This window comes from Gallus gallus, chromosome 26 (assembly GCF_016699485.2).
Source record: "Gallus gallus isolate bGalGal1 chromosome 26, bGalGal1.mat.broiler.GRCg7b, whole genome shotgun sequence".
NCBI lineage: Eukaryota > Metazoa > Chordata > Aves > Galliformes > Phasianidae > Gallus > Gallus gallus.
In genome coordinates, this window is record NC_052557.1 from 2,597,811 (window position 1) to 2,614,760 (window position 16,950).

The 16,950-nt window shown below is 49.8% G+C and overlaps 2 protein-coding genes across 2 annotated transcripts; one reads left to right on the forward strand and one right to left on the reverse strand.

Moving 5' to 3' along the window:
• Positions 1–362: 362 nt before the first annotated feature.
• Positions 363–2,728, reverse strand: IL10 (interleukin 10). Its single transcript, NM_001004414.3, has 5 exons — positions 2,500–2,728; positions 1,526–1,588; positions 1,157–1,309; positions 737–802; positions 363–509 (listed from the first exon to the last, which is right to left on the reverse strand). Exons 1-5 carry the CDS (start codon positions 2,650–2,652, stop codon positions 417–419), a joined length of 528 nt encoding a protein of 175 aa, NP_001004414.2. The 5' UTR covers positions 2,653–2,728; the 3' UTR covers positions 363–416.
• Positions 2,729–13,323: 10,595 nt separating this feature from the next.
• On the forward strand, positions 13,324–16,407 carry LOC107055197 (interleukin-20-like). The gene is made up of 6 exons (XM_425824.7): positions 13,324–13,368; positions 13,995–14,180; positions 14,275–14,340; positions 14,865–15,017; positions 15,526–15,600; positions 15,706–16,407. The coding sequence occupies exons 2-6, from the start codon at positions 14,022–14,024 to the stop codon at positions 15,781–15,783; spliced, it is 531 nt and encodes a 176-aa protein (XP_425824.2). The 5' UTR covers positions 13,324–13,368; positions 13,995–14,021; the 3' UTR covers positions 15,784–16,407.
• Positions 16,408–16,950: the final 543 nt, after the last annotated feature.

Genomic DNA, 16,950 nt, shown 5'->3' on the forward strand with positions numbered 1-16,950 from the left:
GGCTTTGCTGAGCCCAGAGCTGGGTTTGCTGCTGCCCAAACGACTGTGCTCAGAGCAATTGCATTCAGGGTGAACTCGCTGGCTCATGGCCCCCTCCCCAGAGAGATGGGAGCTCTGAAGCAAGGAATACAACAGCACTGCCACAAATGGTACAAAACACCGAGCAATAAATAGTCCACAAGCTAATAATACAGTACTGTAAACATAGACACTGAGGTATGAGGGGGGCGGGGGGGAAATAAATATTAAATTCATTTGGAAGGGGAGAAAACAAAACAAAACCAACGACCAACTGTTAAATAGCGGACCGAACGTTAAGCTGCCATTGAGCCGTGAGCCTCGGGCTGAGCCCCGGCACGGCGCGGTGCGCTTTGTAACGCCGCGGGGCTGGGCTGAGAGCGGCTGTGCTCACGGGCTCACTTCCTCCTCCTCATCAGCAGGTACTCCTCGATGTAGTTGATGAAGATGTCGAACTCCCCCATGGCTTTGTAGATCCCGTTCTCATCCATCTGCAGGTGAAAGTCAGCCCGTGATTCACCGCCCGCACGGCTGCACGTGCGGTGCAGAATCCCCGGCAGCGCTCTCCTTCCACCGAAACCTCCGCTCTCTCCCCACCCACTGAACGAACGCAGCGGCCGTTCCGAGCCGCGCTTCGCTGCTCCGCTCCGCGTCGGCACAGCTTTAACGCCCTCCGCGTGCGTGGATCCGGCAGCAAAACCGCCCTGCGGGCACCCACCTTCTCGAACGTCTCCTTGATCTGCTTGATGGCTTTGCTCCTCTTCTCGCAGGTGAAGAAGCGGTGCTGCAGAGGTGAGAGGCAGTGGGTTAACTCAGTGCTGTTCCTTCCTGCTGCTCCCGGGCTGACTCAGCTCACGCCGGCTGCGAGGCCACGGCAGCACCAGCAGCGGGGATGCAGCGTTGCTGCAATGCATGCAGGTAAGGGATGCACCCCCCCCCACACACACTTTGTTAGACTGCCTCAAACAGCGCTCTGAACATCCTCCCTATCGCTCTGATTATCAGACATAGAGAAGGGCAAGGAGAAATGCCACCCCAATGGGGTTTTGCTTGTTTGAATTGCTCTGACCCCCCCCCCCCCAACTCCTGGCCCCATCTCCCTGCCCCAGGAAGATCTTGCAGTACAGAGCCCACTCACACAGCGCCGCATCGTCGCCTTCAGGCCCAGCAGCATGTTGCCCAGGTCGCCCATGCTCTGCTGATGGCTGGTGCTGGTCTGCATGGCACGGGGCAGGACCTCATCTGTGTAGAAGCGCAGCATCTCTGACACAGACTGGCAGCCAAAGGTCCCCTGGAGGGAGGAGAGCAGTGCTTTTGCAATCTGAACCCCAGCAGCGGTGCTCAGAGGCTGGGGTTGAGTGTGCATCAGCCCTGCTGCAGGCACCTTGCTAGAAGAAGGGTCCATGGGCTGTGTAGGACATTGGGAAACATCCCAAATTAAGATAGTTTTCCTCTGGCGGAAGGATGCAGAAGGACAGTGGACTTGCACTGGAATAGCAATCCTTACCTTAAACTCATCCAGCAGTTCAGAGCTGAGCAGTTGAATGTTAAGTTCATCGTCTCTGGATTGCTGTAGGAGAATGCAACAGAAGATGTGCTTTATGCAGGCAGCTCTGCTTTCCTCTTTGCCTCACTCAAGAACTACACTGCTTGCTTGCATTTATGCGTTAAGCCCACTGCTGGCATCCCTCGAGTCCCCATCTCCAGGGGCTCTCTGTGCCTCCAACTCCTGGGCCAGGGCTGAGCTGATGCTGCACAGAGCATCACTCCCTGGCACCAAAGTGCTCAACAGCTTTTCTGAGAGGTAAGAAAGTTTCCTTCCCAATATTAATTCAAAGCCTTGCAGCAGGTTTGGAGCCTTAAATCCCACTGATGATGTTAATTTAATAACTGATGCAAGCCATGCCACTCATTTGGGGTTTAATCCACAGAGTTATGTTGCTTTATTGCTAAAGCATGCTGCTATCAGCTGAAGGAGGAACCCCAGGGTGAGCACCCATCCCTGCAGCCCCGCAGCACCAGCGGGTGCTCAGTGCGCTCCGTGCTGCTCTGTATGCAAAGCACTGAGATTTGTCACAAGGCAATCACTCGGGCTTCCGTGGCTCTGTCAGAGAAAGTCTGTAGCAAAAGATTTCCCTTTTCAGACAGCGCTGGCTTCGGTGAGGCCGGAGCTCATTGCCCTGAAGAATTTAATCCCTTGCTGCTAAGCCAGTGCATGATTTGCTCTGCAACTTCTAGGGGGAAATCTGCACAATGAGGCTTGCATTATGAAATCTCTCGAGTTCATTATAAATAAAAGTGGGAAGAGAAGCCTTTCGTGTTGTCTCGCAGCAAGCAGTGAAACCGAAGGGCAGCCCATAGCGCAGCACAGATCTCTTCTGCCCAGAGGAACCTGCTGACCCCTCATCCAAATCACTCAGCTCTGCAAAATAACCCCACGAAACAGAAGGAGAAGGAGCGACTGGCGGGTGTCATACTTACAAAATAGTCCTTAATTTCCTCAAACTTCACCCTCAGCTCCCGCAGCCGGGCGGGCAGCAGCTCAGAGAAGTGCAGGCAGGTGGGCTCCAAGCAGTGGGCAGGCAGGGTGCATGCAGCCAGCAGCAGCAACAGGGCTTGGCAGCAGGTCTGCATCCTGGGGTCTTTATTCTTTATTCTGCTGCTGCCCTTGATTGGGTGCCACCGGAGGGCAAAGCGCAGCTCTGCAGCCTTCACCTTGATGGAGCCCCTCATTTATACTCTCAAAGCATCGCAGTTTCCTTTCCCCGCTTCCTGACGGGTGATATTAAGGGTATAAGTCACTCACTCAATAAACCCAAATGTCACTTGGGTTTCCCGTCAACTTTGGGTTTCCTGTTCTCTTGACCCCCCTCCCCTCCTCACTACCCATCAAATCTTTTGTGCTTAGACTCTGCAATTTTTTTTCTATTGCTCGCTTCTTGTAAATTTAAATGAGGCGTCAGATATAAAGCGAAGAAGGAAAGGTGCTGTGTGAGCTTACATCTGCATTTCACAGCCACTTTTTATTTTTAGAAGAATGCTCTGCTCTCGGGGGAAAAAGTGTTTCTATATTTAAGCCTCTCTACAAGCTGACACCTGTGATCCCCAGCACTGAGCATCACCCAGCAGCACTGCATTCAGTGAACCTGCCCAGGTGCTCTGCGCTCCAGCATTGCTCTTAACCAACCTGTTCAAACGCTGTCAGCTCCTTTAGCACTGTGATGCAAATATGCAACACTCTGAATCTTTCTTTTTTTTTTTCTTTTTAATGGAGTTAAAGCCAAGTCAGTGTGAATGCTCACAGTCTCCAGCCCTCATATGGTGTTTTACCCAGCCATTGCCATGGTCAGCCCTGTGCACAGCACATGGAGACACGATGGGGACTTGGGTTCCTGCTGTCAGTTCTGCATGCTTCCCTACTAGTATTGAGAGCAACTATCACTTTCTTAAAGTGTTTCCTAGCAGCACGTGCTGAGTTTTAATGCATTGTACCACGGGACCCACTGTTTGCACATTGATGTGCGCTGCTCACACATCCAAGCTGAACACGAAACCTTTTCTTTCTTGTTCTTGGATGCAATTTCATTTCCAAGAAATAGAACAGCCCCAGCCAAGCCCCCAGCACCAGCTCCATGAACCGGGTGTGCTCTCCTCCCCACTGATAAAAGTGACCATTGCAGTGCTGAAGATAACTCCACTGACGTCTCTCTTTCTTCCGTTTTCCTTTCTTTCACGCTCTCTTTCTATATAATTTTATACTTGCTTCCTTTTGGTGATAAGGCTGTTATCCAAGAAAGAGAAAGCAGAGATTAACTTGGCCTTTCTGGGGGCTTCTTTGAAGGCTTTTCTGCTATTTGGAAGTGGCATTCCCCTCATGCTGCTTATTGCTTGGGGCAAATCACTCCAATTCTCATTCCTTTCACTGCCCTGAGCCTCTTTTGGTGTGAATTTGCAGACCTCTGTGAAGGAACCTGTTACAACGTATGTTGGAAAAATGCAAAGAATTCCTTATACCATATATGTAGATTTCACTCATAAAACAAAAGAGAGGAAAGTTTTGTGTTAGAATATGTGTGAGTAAGGGCAGAATTATGCAGAGAGGTAACTTCTCTAAACACAGCAGTGAGGGGTTTTATCTGGTTTGTATTCCTTCTGTTGGTACTGTACCTTTCCCAGGGGCCGGAAGGGAGATTTTTTCCCAGTGAATCACTGCAGAGGCACAGAACTTCTATCTGAATCAGAGTGTGTCATGGGGACTGTGCCCCACTTTTCTTCCCCTGTTTGTGTCCCTCGGTGTGGTTTCTTCCCTTGACCACCAGCAATGAGGCTGGGAGGCCATGAGGAAGGAGAAGGGCAGCAGCTGACTCAGATCAAAATGTTTAGTGTCAAACGTAACCCATTTCACTGGTGCTGCCCCACAGCTCTCTGCTTTCTCCCCGTGGCGTGAGATGTTATTTCGGATTAACTCCAAGCTGCCTCAGGTTGGTAGAGCTGTGTGAGCAGGACCTGGTGGCTGCTGAGTTCTGTGGGGACACCAAAACTCTCCTGCTGGGCACAGGGACGTGGCAGCACCTGGAGCTCACCCCGTTCTCTGTGCATGTGCAGCTGGGCCCAAAGCAGTGACTTCAACCCCCCTAGGTTGGTGCAATTTGGGGAGCCCTCCTTGCAAACCGTGCCATGCTCTGCGGGGGTTGCTCAGCCCAAGTCTGAGCGCTGCGCTCACGGCTCAGCGTTGGCATCGCAAGGCTTGGGCTCTGGCCATGGTGCTGACTGTGGGGTCCCGGCCTGGGGTCGTCCCACACTTTCCTTCCTGCCCAGGAGCTGAGCTCATGTTTCCAAGCTTCCCTTCTTCTCAGCAATCGTTGGTCTCCATGAAGTCATCTCAATTCGACACCCAGACCATGCTGAGCAGCGCCCTTATGCAGTTCCCTCCTCCCTGTTTTGGAACCTGCTTTGTTTTTCAGCTGCACACCATGTAAGCCAGTCGTGTCCATTCCACAAAGGAAACTGCCCTGCACACGCACGATGCTCGCTGTGTTTACCTGCGTTTCCTTCACCATGGCAGAGATTTTGACGGTGCAGTTTCGCTCTGACTCACCACTGCTGACTGCTGTGGAAACGCATTGACTCTGCAGTACTACGAAGCAGTTGCATGAATGAATAAAGCACCTTTCCTAAAGAGTGTCCGAGGACGTGGGTGTATTTCTAAACCTTTAGGAAACAGCTTTCATGATTGCCAAGAAGATCATTTCAGGAAGGAAACATTACTCAAAAGCCTTTTGCACTCTTTGATGCCGGCAGCTTCCATAGGGGCGACTTCTCCCATTTTTCCCCCTCTGGGTCTCAATCATTGCCTTTGGGAACACGGTGTATTTTATGCACTATTATAGATACAGCTGCAGGAATTGCCTAGATTTCCAGGCTGCTTAACAGTATGTTTCTTACCCCAAATTTCCCACTTCTCATCCATTCCTTTTTGCTGTCAGTGACACCGGGGAAGTGGAGACTTTGCTGCCCTTCATTCACCCGCTACGAAACACCCATTTGCTCTCTCGGCAGCACCCTCTCTGATGACTAACAGTTCCTGACGCATGAAACATTGCTTTTCTTTCATGATCTTTTGCTGTCAAGGCACAAAATTGGACTTTTCACTTCTGGAAAGCAGCTTTCTAGCACTTGTCGGAATTTGCAGCTTGACTCATCCCAACCTCAACAGGTAAATCCCAAATTACTCTATGGAAATTTAACCCATGTCATTAATTGTATTGTCATGTAACATCTAAGAGTCCCGGAATAGGTTACTAATCATGAATGGACACAGTGCTGTGACCTCTAATGCAACTTCCACTGTGACACACTCTTACATAAGAATTTCTCAGTTGGTCCCGAACTTTCATCTGAATTAAACAAAACTGGAATCCTAACCTAAAAACACTGGGCAATGGAGATTTGGAACTTGCAATATCTTTTTCAGTTAGATGAAGGAGTGATCTCTCACAAGTCATAGAACTGGATGGATTTCTCTAAGTAGAGTCTAAATAGAATTTCTAACTGGAGTTTCTAGAGCCGTTAGGAATGGTGCTGTGCACTGTTTAATGCTGTGTTGTTTAACCAGCAGCAGCTCAGCACCAAACAGCCCTTCACCCAGTGGGATGGGGGAAGAATTGGAAAAAAAAAGAAAGAAGTAGAAGTAGAGATAAAGTAGAAGTTAAAAACTATTTTCTAAGGTAGAAACGGAGGAAAGAAATAGCAGTAATGATGATAATAATACATATACTCAAAGAAGCAATGCAGAACACAGTTGTGTTCTGCTGACCGATGCCCAACCAGTCCCCGAGCAGCAGCTGCCACCCAGACAGCTCTCCTCTTTCTTATAGCTTCCAGCAAGATGTCATATGACACGGCACATACCTTTGGCCAGTTAGATCATCATCCCCCCCTCTACTCCCCTGGCTCCTTGTCTCCTTGTGCACTCCAGCTCCTTTCCTGCAGGAGAGTACAAGAAGCTGAAAGACTGAAGTGCCCTTGACTCTGTGCAGCACTGCTCAGCAATGCCTAAAGGATCAGTGTATTACCAATATAGTTTTTCTCTTCATCTCAGACACTGTGAAGTAAATCAGCTCTGCCAGCAGATGCAAGACCAGCATTTCATGGTGAGCTGCAGCTGACAGCACAGTGGCAGTGCCACATTTCCAGCCCTGAGCTCCCAGCTGCTGGGCATGAAGCTGTGGGTTTTTTTTTTTTGCTCGTTGCACGCTGCAGAGCAGTTGAGAAATCCTGGGTTTTCTCTACCAGCCCACAGTGTTCAGAGCAGCACATGTTCGCTGTGATGTAGTGTGGGCATGCATTGTGCCTGTCATCTCACAGCCCCCAGGATTCCCCCCGTGCCATTGTCACCTGCCCCAAATGGGACTGCCCATCTAGCATTGCTGTGAACTGGGCACGGGTTTTGGTATCACTTGCCTTGGACAGAAATGTGGTGGCAGAGTCAGGCTGAATTACAGCTGATATTTCCAAGGCAAAGCCAAGGAACAAGGAACAAGTTTCGTGATGCAGATTCCCGGCACAGCCACCCCAAATTTGCTGCTGGCACTGCTGCTCCTTCAGAAAACAATACAGGAAAATAGAATTGCTCAAGTTTTTCATCCTCTTGCATTTTCTTATGTTAAGCTGGCGGTGTGTATTTAGCAGCCACTTTTTAGTTCCCCCAGACTGGGAGATACATGGCGGCCGTGGGCTGCACTTTGCTTCTATGCCACTTCCAGGGAAGAGGGGTATAATCAGCATTTGACCCCCTATGTGTAAGTAAGCAGAGACTTCTGATAAAAAATAAACATGCAACCTATTTAATGTCCACACAAATTTAAACACTCTCATTAAATGTAAGGTACCTCCTGCTGGGTGCTTAGAGCACCAAGAGGCAAAGGAAAAGTGAATTGAGGTGCTGAGACCAGCAAGAGGAGAGCTGAGGCAGCGCTGCTTTTCATGTCTCTTCGGACATCCGTAAGTGGGAAGTGGGAGATGAGTTTGAATGGTGGAAACTCCCCCATGCTGAAATAAATGCTTTAAAAAAGAAGAGGTTGGGGAGGACTGGGGGGGGGGGGGGGGGGGGGGGGGGGGGGGAAGAAGAAGAAAACAAATCGGAAGTGAACTTCCCCTGCTGGCTGCTGCCTGCTTGAGACAGAGAAGCGCAGCCGCTCGTTGCCTTTTCCTCCCGTCTGACCACATGTTTCCAAAACTGTGAAGTCGAGGAAGAGCTTTTGTTGGTCACTTTGTGTATGGCAAAAATGTGCTGCAATGGATGGAATCTCATTTTCCAAGGGTTCATACGGGGAGGCACACGCTGGGGGTGGGACAATCCCTGTGCCCCGCTGGGGTGCGCAATGCGAGTGAGCGCTTTGCCTGGTGGAATCCTTCCTGGAAAAGCTTCCCATGTCCATTTGCCACTTTTTTTTTTGTTTCACATTTCCATTAAGAAACGATATATGAGACGGGAAACCTCGAAACCTTGGGGCTGTGAAATTTGCACCCTGAGCTGTGCTCAGGCCAATATGAACCCCAAACTGAAACCTGCATGTGAGCGCCGGGTGATGCACAGCTCATGCACTGAAACGTGTTTCGGTTTTGGTGAAAGGTAAGTGGATGGGAGTTCTGCCTGGCCATCGGGGTGATTCATTTGTTCCCCAGATAATTGAAAAATCAAGCTGATAGCTGTCAGTTTCTCCTCTATCAGGCATCATTTAGTGCCTGTGCTGTCAGCATGTTTCGCGCCGCCATGCAAACACGGATCTATGAGACACAGTGCTCAAATTTGGGGCTGAGTGCAGATCTCTGAAAGGCTGCAGCTGGCAGCTGCTCCCTCCTCTCCTGGACATCTCTGCTCAGTTCTAAAGCTGCACCATTCACCGCCTGAAGCCTGCAGGGAGCAGGGGTGGTTTGATAGAAGCAGCCCCTCTGGGTACCAGTTCCCACACTGGCTGCACCCAGTGCATGTCAGAGTATTTCCAGGCTGGTCTTGGCTCTGAGCAACCTAATCTAGCTGTGGATGTCCCTGTTCAGTGCAGGGGAGTTGGACTGCATGAACTTTAAGGTCCCTTCCAACTTGAAGGATTCCATGATTCTATACGGCCTGCTCTTGCTTATGGAGAGCATGACCTCCGTGTGGTCCAGAGTGTAAGAAGTGATGCTGCATTCCAGGGCTGTTCATTTGAATTGTCAAAACGAAGAACTTTTCTCCAGTTGTGACTCTGTTTTATTTCATCCCCCTTTGTTCACCACCCCCATTCATTGCAGGGCACCCACAGACCCGGGCACTGCCTCACTTCTCCAACATGAACTCAATGGAACCCCCCCCCACCGCAGGAACACGTGAACCACTGCGATGGATGGTAAAGAGAAAATGCAAATCCTGATTGCAGCTCTGATTGCAAGAGAGGAAAAATGTTTGAAATTAGAGCCAAGCCTATTACATCCAAATTCTACAGGGAAGATGTGTGCGGGGCTTCTTGTGGGGTTTTAAAGAAGAAGTCCATGTGATTGAATTGCTCTTCATGCACAGCTCTCCCCCCAAGGAACGCTCAGCAGTACAGTTTCGTTTCCCCATGAGGAGCTCAGCCCCGCTGCCATTGCGGCTCGGCGTCGCGACCTCCTCTTGCGTTGCATCACTGTCACCATTTGTTAGAGTAGCCCAGTTGCTAATATGTCAGACACCCACATCAAAAAGCTCCTGAAACCTCCTGGAAACTGAGAAGCCTCATTGATTAAGGCTGGGTTTAATCTCATTGGCTGATTTGAGTCTCTGATATCAGAGCTGTGTGTGTTTGAGAATGGATGCGTAGCTCAGCATGGGTGCTGATCTTTGCATCGTGCATCAGTGGGAGCTTTCATTCACGTTCAGCAGAAAGGCAGTTTTTCTCAGGCTTTTTAACCCCAATTTTTGCTGAAATGCTGATTTCCTTACGATGGGGAAAGGGAAGAAGCAAACCATCAAAGCTCACTGTGAAATCTTGCTGCAACCATCACGAGCGCACCACGTGCTCCAGCAGGGACTGCAAAGCCTTATGGATATGGGATTGGGGCAGGAGTTCTCTGAGAGCAATCTGCTTCCCCATCCAACTCCTGGAGTTGGTAGGAATGAGTTCCCTGCCTCAAACACACTTGGTGCACCTGCCAGGATTACGATGTTAAGACGTGCCTCGTGAGCTTCCCTTTGAGGAAGATGGAACTGATGACAACCAGAACATGAGTTCATGCTTTATCAAAGCTGGCTTAGCAAGTATTTAACCCCCACCACCACCCACCCTCCTACTCTGGTGACTAAATTAATGGTTTTCTTCAGAACAGCTGTGCCGATGCACAAAACCCCTCCGCAAAGATGAATCTTAGAGGAAAAAAATTAAAAATCTCTCTTTTTTTTTTTTTTTTTTTGGCATTTATTTTTAACCTCTTTAGGTAAAATCCTGGCTTGGTGGCAGCACTGCCAGGAGTGAGTCATGTGTGTGACATCACGCCGGCACTGTGAAGGCGGTGGCTGAGGCAGCGGCACTTTCTGTGACGTGCAGCCAGGAGTTGGGGACGGCCAGCAAGGACAGCGGGACCCCGGAGCAGAGGATGGGACGTGTGGGGCTGTGCTATCCCTGCCCTACATGGCTGAGAGAGCTGCAGAGTGATGGTGGGGGTGTCCCCCAGGGGATGCTCTGCAGCAGGGTGGTGGCGCACCTTGGGGATGCTCTCCCAAAGCCATGTGGAGGTGTTGGTGGTGGGGCACGAGCTGCTCTGTTTGCACGTGTGATAAGCAATGACATCTCTGGGCTGTGTGTTGGTGTCCTGGCCAACGTAGGCTCTTCCAGGTGAAGATAAACTTGAGGAAAGAAACATGCCCGGCAAGGTGGAGAACCTAAAGGACATTTCAGTGTCAAACTTCAGGGCAGCAGCTTTGGGTGGAGAAAGAATTAAGCTTTTGGGCACCTTTCTTGGTCTCGAGCCCTGATGTGACCCCTGGCACTGCCACCCTGCTGATGGCAATGTGGGCATCACTGTGTGTCTGGATCCCTGGGCTTTGGGCATCGCTTGTCCTGGTGTGCCGGGTGAAGCTGAGCCTGGGAGGCAGAGAGCAGCCTGAATTTCAGAATTATTACAGTGGTTTTGGTTAGAAACGTGACTGAGAAGAGGGCACACAGTGTACCACACCTATCAGCCAATGACTCCGTGCAGAACTCTGAGTCATTTGACGAGTTTACCGAGAAAAACAATTTTCTACTTTTGTCAGCAGCTGTGGCTGAGCGGGCGGTGCTGCTCTGATAGCAGCTCCCTGGTTTCTGTCGAGAATGGATTGCACTAATTAAGAGAGAGCAGAGCAGTCAGATTTTCGGGGCTTGGATAGAGCACAGCAGCGGGTTTCCATGTGAGCAGCAGTTTAACAAAGCACGCGGTGCTGAGGTGGGGATTGACCTCATGGCAACCCCTGGGTTTGGAGTCCCCATTCGTTCCAACGGGGCTTGAGATGGGCTCAGTATTTGAAGGTGAGGCCATTGCTTGACAACGACCCTTGACATTTGGCGGGGTCTTGGTTAGCTGCAGGACCACCAATGGGGATGGCAAACCCTACCACGTGCTTTTCTCAAACATTTGCCCTTCCTGGCTGAGTTGGCTTTTGTGGATGTTCTCCCGATGCACGGCACAAATTGCTCCCTGGGCTCAGATATTGTTGCAGCTCTCTGTTATTACATCTGGATTTTTCTTTTATTAAAATGAGTGCTGGCATTTCTGTCATTCATGTCGCCTCATTCTGGGGATCTGTGTACAAATCATTATCAGCTTCAGATCTGATACGATAGAGTACCTAAAACTGCTGTGAAATGAGTAATGCAACCGAATGACAAACCAAGGATGGTCTACAAAGCCTTATCAGCTCTTATAGCATGAAACTACATTGAGATGTGCTATTGAAACGTGCATTATCACTCTGAAATACTTTACTGGAAATCTAGACTTAACACTTGTATGCGGTCAGTCATTGACAGAGCAGCTCCTATTCAGGTCAGAGTATCTTGGTGGTGGTTTTTTTTGTTTGTTTGTTTGTTTGGTTGCTTTTTAGGATGAAATAAAAGCTTCTGGACCTCTGAATGACCGCGGTGTTGGGTCAGCAGGGGCTGCTTGAAGTGCTGCTCAAAGGCTGCTTTCCTCTTCTGATTTAAGATTTGGAGGCAAATTAGTGATGCAGAGGGCTTGTCCTCTTGCCTTGTAACCCCTGATCATGGTGACAATGGAGATGGCAAACCCTACCATGTACTGCTGTGACAAGTTATTTGGGTCCTAGCTGCTTTCTGGGCTGCCTGGAAGGACGGAACAGGGCCACATCCCCGGAGTGCAGCCACACATCAGAGCCTGAATGACGCTGGATGTGCCCCAGGCATCCATTTCCCACTTTACCATCTGATCTCAGCTGCGTCATCGCACTGTGCTTCAGAAATCCCTATTTCTTTTTTCCTCTTCCTTCCCAGAGAGCATGAGCCATGGCTTGCTGGTTTATTGGGGATAGCCTCCTGCTGCTGCAGCTGGCACATGGTCCGTACCCTCTGCTGTGTGTGCTGAGAGGGGAAAATAGAGCGTCACCCCACCACCCATTGGCTTCCCCCGTGGGGTGGATTTTGCATTGAGCTTCTCAGCCACTGGTGCTTGGCTCGCCTGCCTCCTGGGCTCCAGTTACCAAAAAGGAAAAAGTTTGGTTACCAAAAGGAAAAAAGAGAAATCCCTTCTTCTCATCTGCAATTTACATAATGAAGTAAGAACTCACTGCTCTTCCCTCATTTCCCTGCAGGGCTGGGTGTGCAGCGGGTGCCTGGGAAAGCTGCAGGCACGTTGGGGTGCTTGCGTGCCTCTTCCTCTGCTCTGAGCAAAACTTCTGCTGCAATTTTACAAGCAGCAGCTGGGGATTTGGAAAGGCAGGTGCAGATTAACAGGCATGTGCTGCGGAGGATCACTCCAAAGCTTTGGCAAGATGATGTGATGATGGATATACTCTCAAGACAGTTTCTTTATCAATAAATTATTCACCCAGCAAAACCCAGTGGCCCACAGGTGCTCACACCTCATCCCTGCATTGCAACAGCTGTGCCCCCAGGGTGCTGCTCTGCACCATGGTGGAGCTGGAGGTCCTCCCAGGTCCACCAGTGCATCCCCATTGGGTACGGGCAGCCTGAGGAGTTTATTTAGCTGCTCATTTGTTTGCGGGCGGAGTGTGGCTATGTCCAGAAGGAATGAACAACCAACCAGCCTGGGCTGTGTGTAATGATCACCTCCATTACCTGTGCTCTTGGAAACCATCTCATGACCCCAGGATGTCGTCTCAAAGCTTCTTGTACCCAAGCATCTTTGGTCCCCTAACACTGGGGACACGCTTGTGGATATGAGCATCCACCCATCCCAGAAGCGAGGTCTCCCTAAAACAAAGGATAAAGGTCCCACATGCCAGGACAGTGCTGGAGAAGGGGCTCAGCATCTTCCCAAGCCCTGCTGCAGGGCCAGAAGCCTCCCACCCAGGGGCACCCCAATGGCTGGAGCTGCCACCCCAGCGCAGTGCTTCCCCTCACTCCCATCCTCCCAACTCTCTGTGCCAGCATCTCCCGCCCCCAGATGGTAGGGAAACACCTGTGGGTGAAGGAGTTGGTCCCTATCGCTTGCTAATTAAGTCAGTGAATTGCAAAGGGAAATAGGAGCTGGGAAAAGCAAGAAAAATCCCAAAAGTTACTCCATGGGCTGTTTCCTCCCAGTACCTGGATAAAAACACGTCCTTCAGAGCTCTTTGGGCCAGACGTCGGTGGGACCGGTTGACCCGTGCCAACGGAGCAGGTAAAGTGCTGGCTTTATCCTTCCACCATACGTTGTCTTTATCTCCTATAACGAGGTTCTGTAAGGGCTTTATTAGTGAATGTCACTGTGAGCACAACCTACGTTTGGAGTATCCATGCTGTTCCATAGGGAAAATGCTCACCCTTGGGAACAGCCTTTGGGGTCTGCTGCTTTTGGTCACGCTGTCAGCCCTGCTGTTCCAGCAGGCTGTCAAATGCTTCATTTATCCATACTTATTTTTTCTGTTGAGAATCTTTGGGTAGAGCTCTGTCTGTTTACCTGCAATTTTTGCTGTTCCCCTCCCCCTTTTTTTCTTTTAGAATCTTTTAGTAAATATTCCTTCCCGTTTTTTTCTCTCTTGTAACTGGCAAAGAAAGAAGAAATGGATAAGAGATTTCAATCGGTGTTGCTTTTAACCGTATTTACATGCATGTGTACCACCAGTACTGTATAAAATGTGTGTGTTTCCAGAAATAGGACTGTGTAGTTTAGCTGTTGGCATGTACCTACAAGCTTCCTCATCAGATGTATGTCCCCCTGCAATCTCACATACATAGATGAGGTGAGCAATGAATGCTAAACGTTTTGTTGGAAATCTTAATAAGAACGATTTGGTTTTTATGTAGAGGGAAGATTGTGAGGATACACCAGGCATGCTGGGCTCCCGTGTGCTGCTCTGCCTCTGCTCCATGACCTGCTGCCTCACCATGCTGCCGGCAGCCGGGAACACGATCCTCCACTTTGGCCCCTGTAGGATTTCAATGAGCATGAGTGAGATCAGGGCTGGCTTCACTGCCATCAAAACCAACATCGTAAGTTCTGCTGTGGGCTCCTGGGGAGCAGCCTGTGTTCCCATAGCCCTGTGGTGCCAGCGAGTCCCTCATTGCATCTCTTTCTTCCACACAGCAAGCCCGGGACCCCATCAGGACGCTGAGCATCCTGTCCCACCCACACTCTCTGCATAGGGTCCAGGTGGGTGCCCTCAGCGCCCTGCTATGCCTCATTCCTCCCTGCTAACCGTGCTCAGGGCTGAGAGCTGCTGGGTGGTGATGAGAGAGGCGGGAGCATTGGGTGGTAGAGGACAGCGTAGGCTGCACTGCTCTGAAGGGAGGAAGGGCAAGGAAGGGTCCCTGTTGGTGTTCCTCACCCTTCCTTCTCTGCAGGGTGGTGTGCTGAGAAATACAAATAAGGTTTTTGCAGCTCTCCTTCTCCAAGGCACTTCCCTTGGGCCACTGCTTCATGCCTTAACGCCTAGCTACAAAGCCAGCTCATTGACTCGGTCACTCAGTGAGGCACGCTGAGGGTGGGCGTGGAAAATAACTCCATAAAAAACCCCAATATCTGTTATCAATATACCTCAAGCAGAGCTGAAAAAGGTTTATACACCACTGTCAGCTCCAGTGGTGGGGGGCAGAGATGTTTTCTTCTAATGGTGGGAAGAAGGGCCATGCCCATGGGTTTGAAGCACGTGGGAAAAGGAGAATTTGTCCCTTAAGCCTTCAGATAAATGCTGCATCGTCCACAAAGTCTTCAACTTCTACGTGGACAAAGTCTTCAAGCACTGCCAGACTGAGAATTCCTACATCAACCGAAAGATCAGCAGCATTGCCAACTCCTTCCTCAGCATCAAAAGGAAACTCGAGCAATGTGTGAGTCTCATGTTGCTAAAGTCTAGTTTCAGCTGTTAGCTTTTGGTATGCAAATAAACCCAAGCGTTTCATAAGTTACAAAATCTTTGTTTAGAGGAAAGCCTTTAACAAGAATAGGAAGAAGCACGATGTGAAGGGTTCATGTGTTCATTGAGAAATTGATGTCTGTGCTCATTCACTGCCATGGCAGTGACCAAAACCAGCACTGGGTCTGCTTGGGTGAATTGCTCTCAATGGAGCCTGACTTCATGACCTTTGGCACAGTCAGATGGGCTCCAAAAGCAATCCCTCCTCCTTAAAATGCTTGTGTTCAAGAAATGTGTAGGTGTTGCACTAAGGGACATGGTTTAGTGGGGAAGGATTGGTGGCGGGTGGGCGGTTGGGCTGGATCATCTTGGAGGTCTATTGCAACTGTGGTGATTTTGTGATTGATTCTGTGATTGATTCTATGATTGGTTCTATGAAAATGAAGCCCTCCAGCTTAATGAACTCATTTTTGTTTTTCTAGCATGATGAAAATAAGTGCTTGTGTGGACAGGAACCCACGGAGAGATTTAAGCAGATCCTTGTGAACTACGAAGGGGTAAGCTGATGATTAAGCCTAGCAATTAATGCAGCTATTCAGCCTCATTGCACTTGGTGGTACCACAACCTCTGCTTGCAACCTGCTCCTTTACATCCCTTTCAGCTGAACGTCACATCAGCAGCAATGAAATCCCTGGGTGAGCTGGACATCCTGCTGGACTGGATGGAGAAATCCCCATAGAGAGGAACTGTGTGCTAACAGAGCTGCCGGGGGGCTGCACGCCTCGGGAATGCACTGTCCCAGAGCCATCTCTTGGTGACTGTTTGATCAAGCACTGAATGTGCTGCCAGGCACAGGAATGGGCACACGCATCCACAGCATCTTTCATTTGGATGGCACTGTGGATTTTGCTTGAATCAATTCACATCTCCGACTTCTATCAAACGACACTTTCCAAGGGGAGAATTGTAAGGAGTTCTCTCGCTCGCAGGCAATAAGCTATGATAACTTAATAAAAGTATTGTTTAAATTATCAACTCTTTGTGTAAAAACTGTATGTTCATGAGTACTGAGTGCCTGGCAGGAGCTGCTCCCATAGAGCTGATGCTACAGAGCTGTATTTGCCACTCTGGGCTCAGCTTTGGCTGAAGGGAGGAGGTGGGTGACAAACACTTGCAGGAATAGGTCCTTGCAGGTACTGCAAGCCAAGGAAATCTGTGTTTCCTTTCCAGATGATGTTTTCTGCAGTATCAGTGAAATGAAGTGTTCTATAGAAGATATGTGGTTGCTGAATAGAAGAAACCTCTGGCGTGCATTTACTGACACTCAGCAGGAGGTTTGTGGAAGGCTGATGCACTTACTGTAAACAAACCCAGCCTGAAACTGTGCTGAGTTTGCGCTGAATTCTATCAGAATTCGGAGGAATTACGTTTCGAGTTGGTGAAACCCTGAGCTCACCTTGGTGCCCTCTCGGAGCAGGCACAGCCCCTGCGGCGATGTGATCAGACCGTGGCTCTAACGCCTTGTAATGCCTTCCTTCTTTTTAGGAAAAAAAAAAACAACCAACAAAACACACCCACCCACAAGTGAAGTTGGGCTGTTTCCATTTGTAAGAGCAGTCAGGAAGCAGGAGGTGTCTGATTTTGTTTGCTTTCAGATGCGAGTGGATGTGTTGGGGCGGTGGAGCTGAAGTGCAAGGCTTCATCCTGCAGCAGTGGGGCTGCAGGGGGAGGAGGAGCGTCCCTCAGTGCATACCTCCCCCCACCCCCCCCCTTTTGCTGGAAACTCCAAAATGTAAATTGTAGTGATGTGAAAGCAGCCCTGTTTGGCCATGGGATCACTTCCATTGCGCACAATGGGTAGCTTCCTCCCACTCCCACCTCTCTGGGGCTCTTTGAGCCTTGAGTG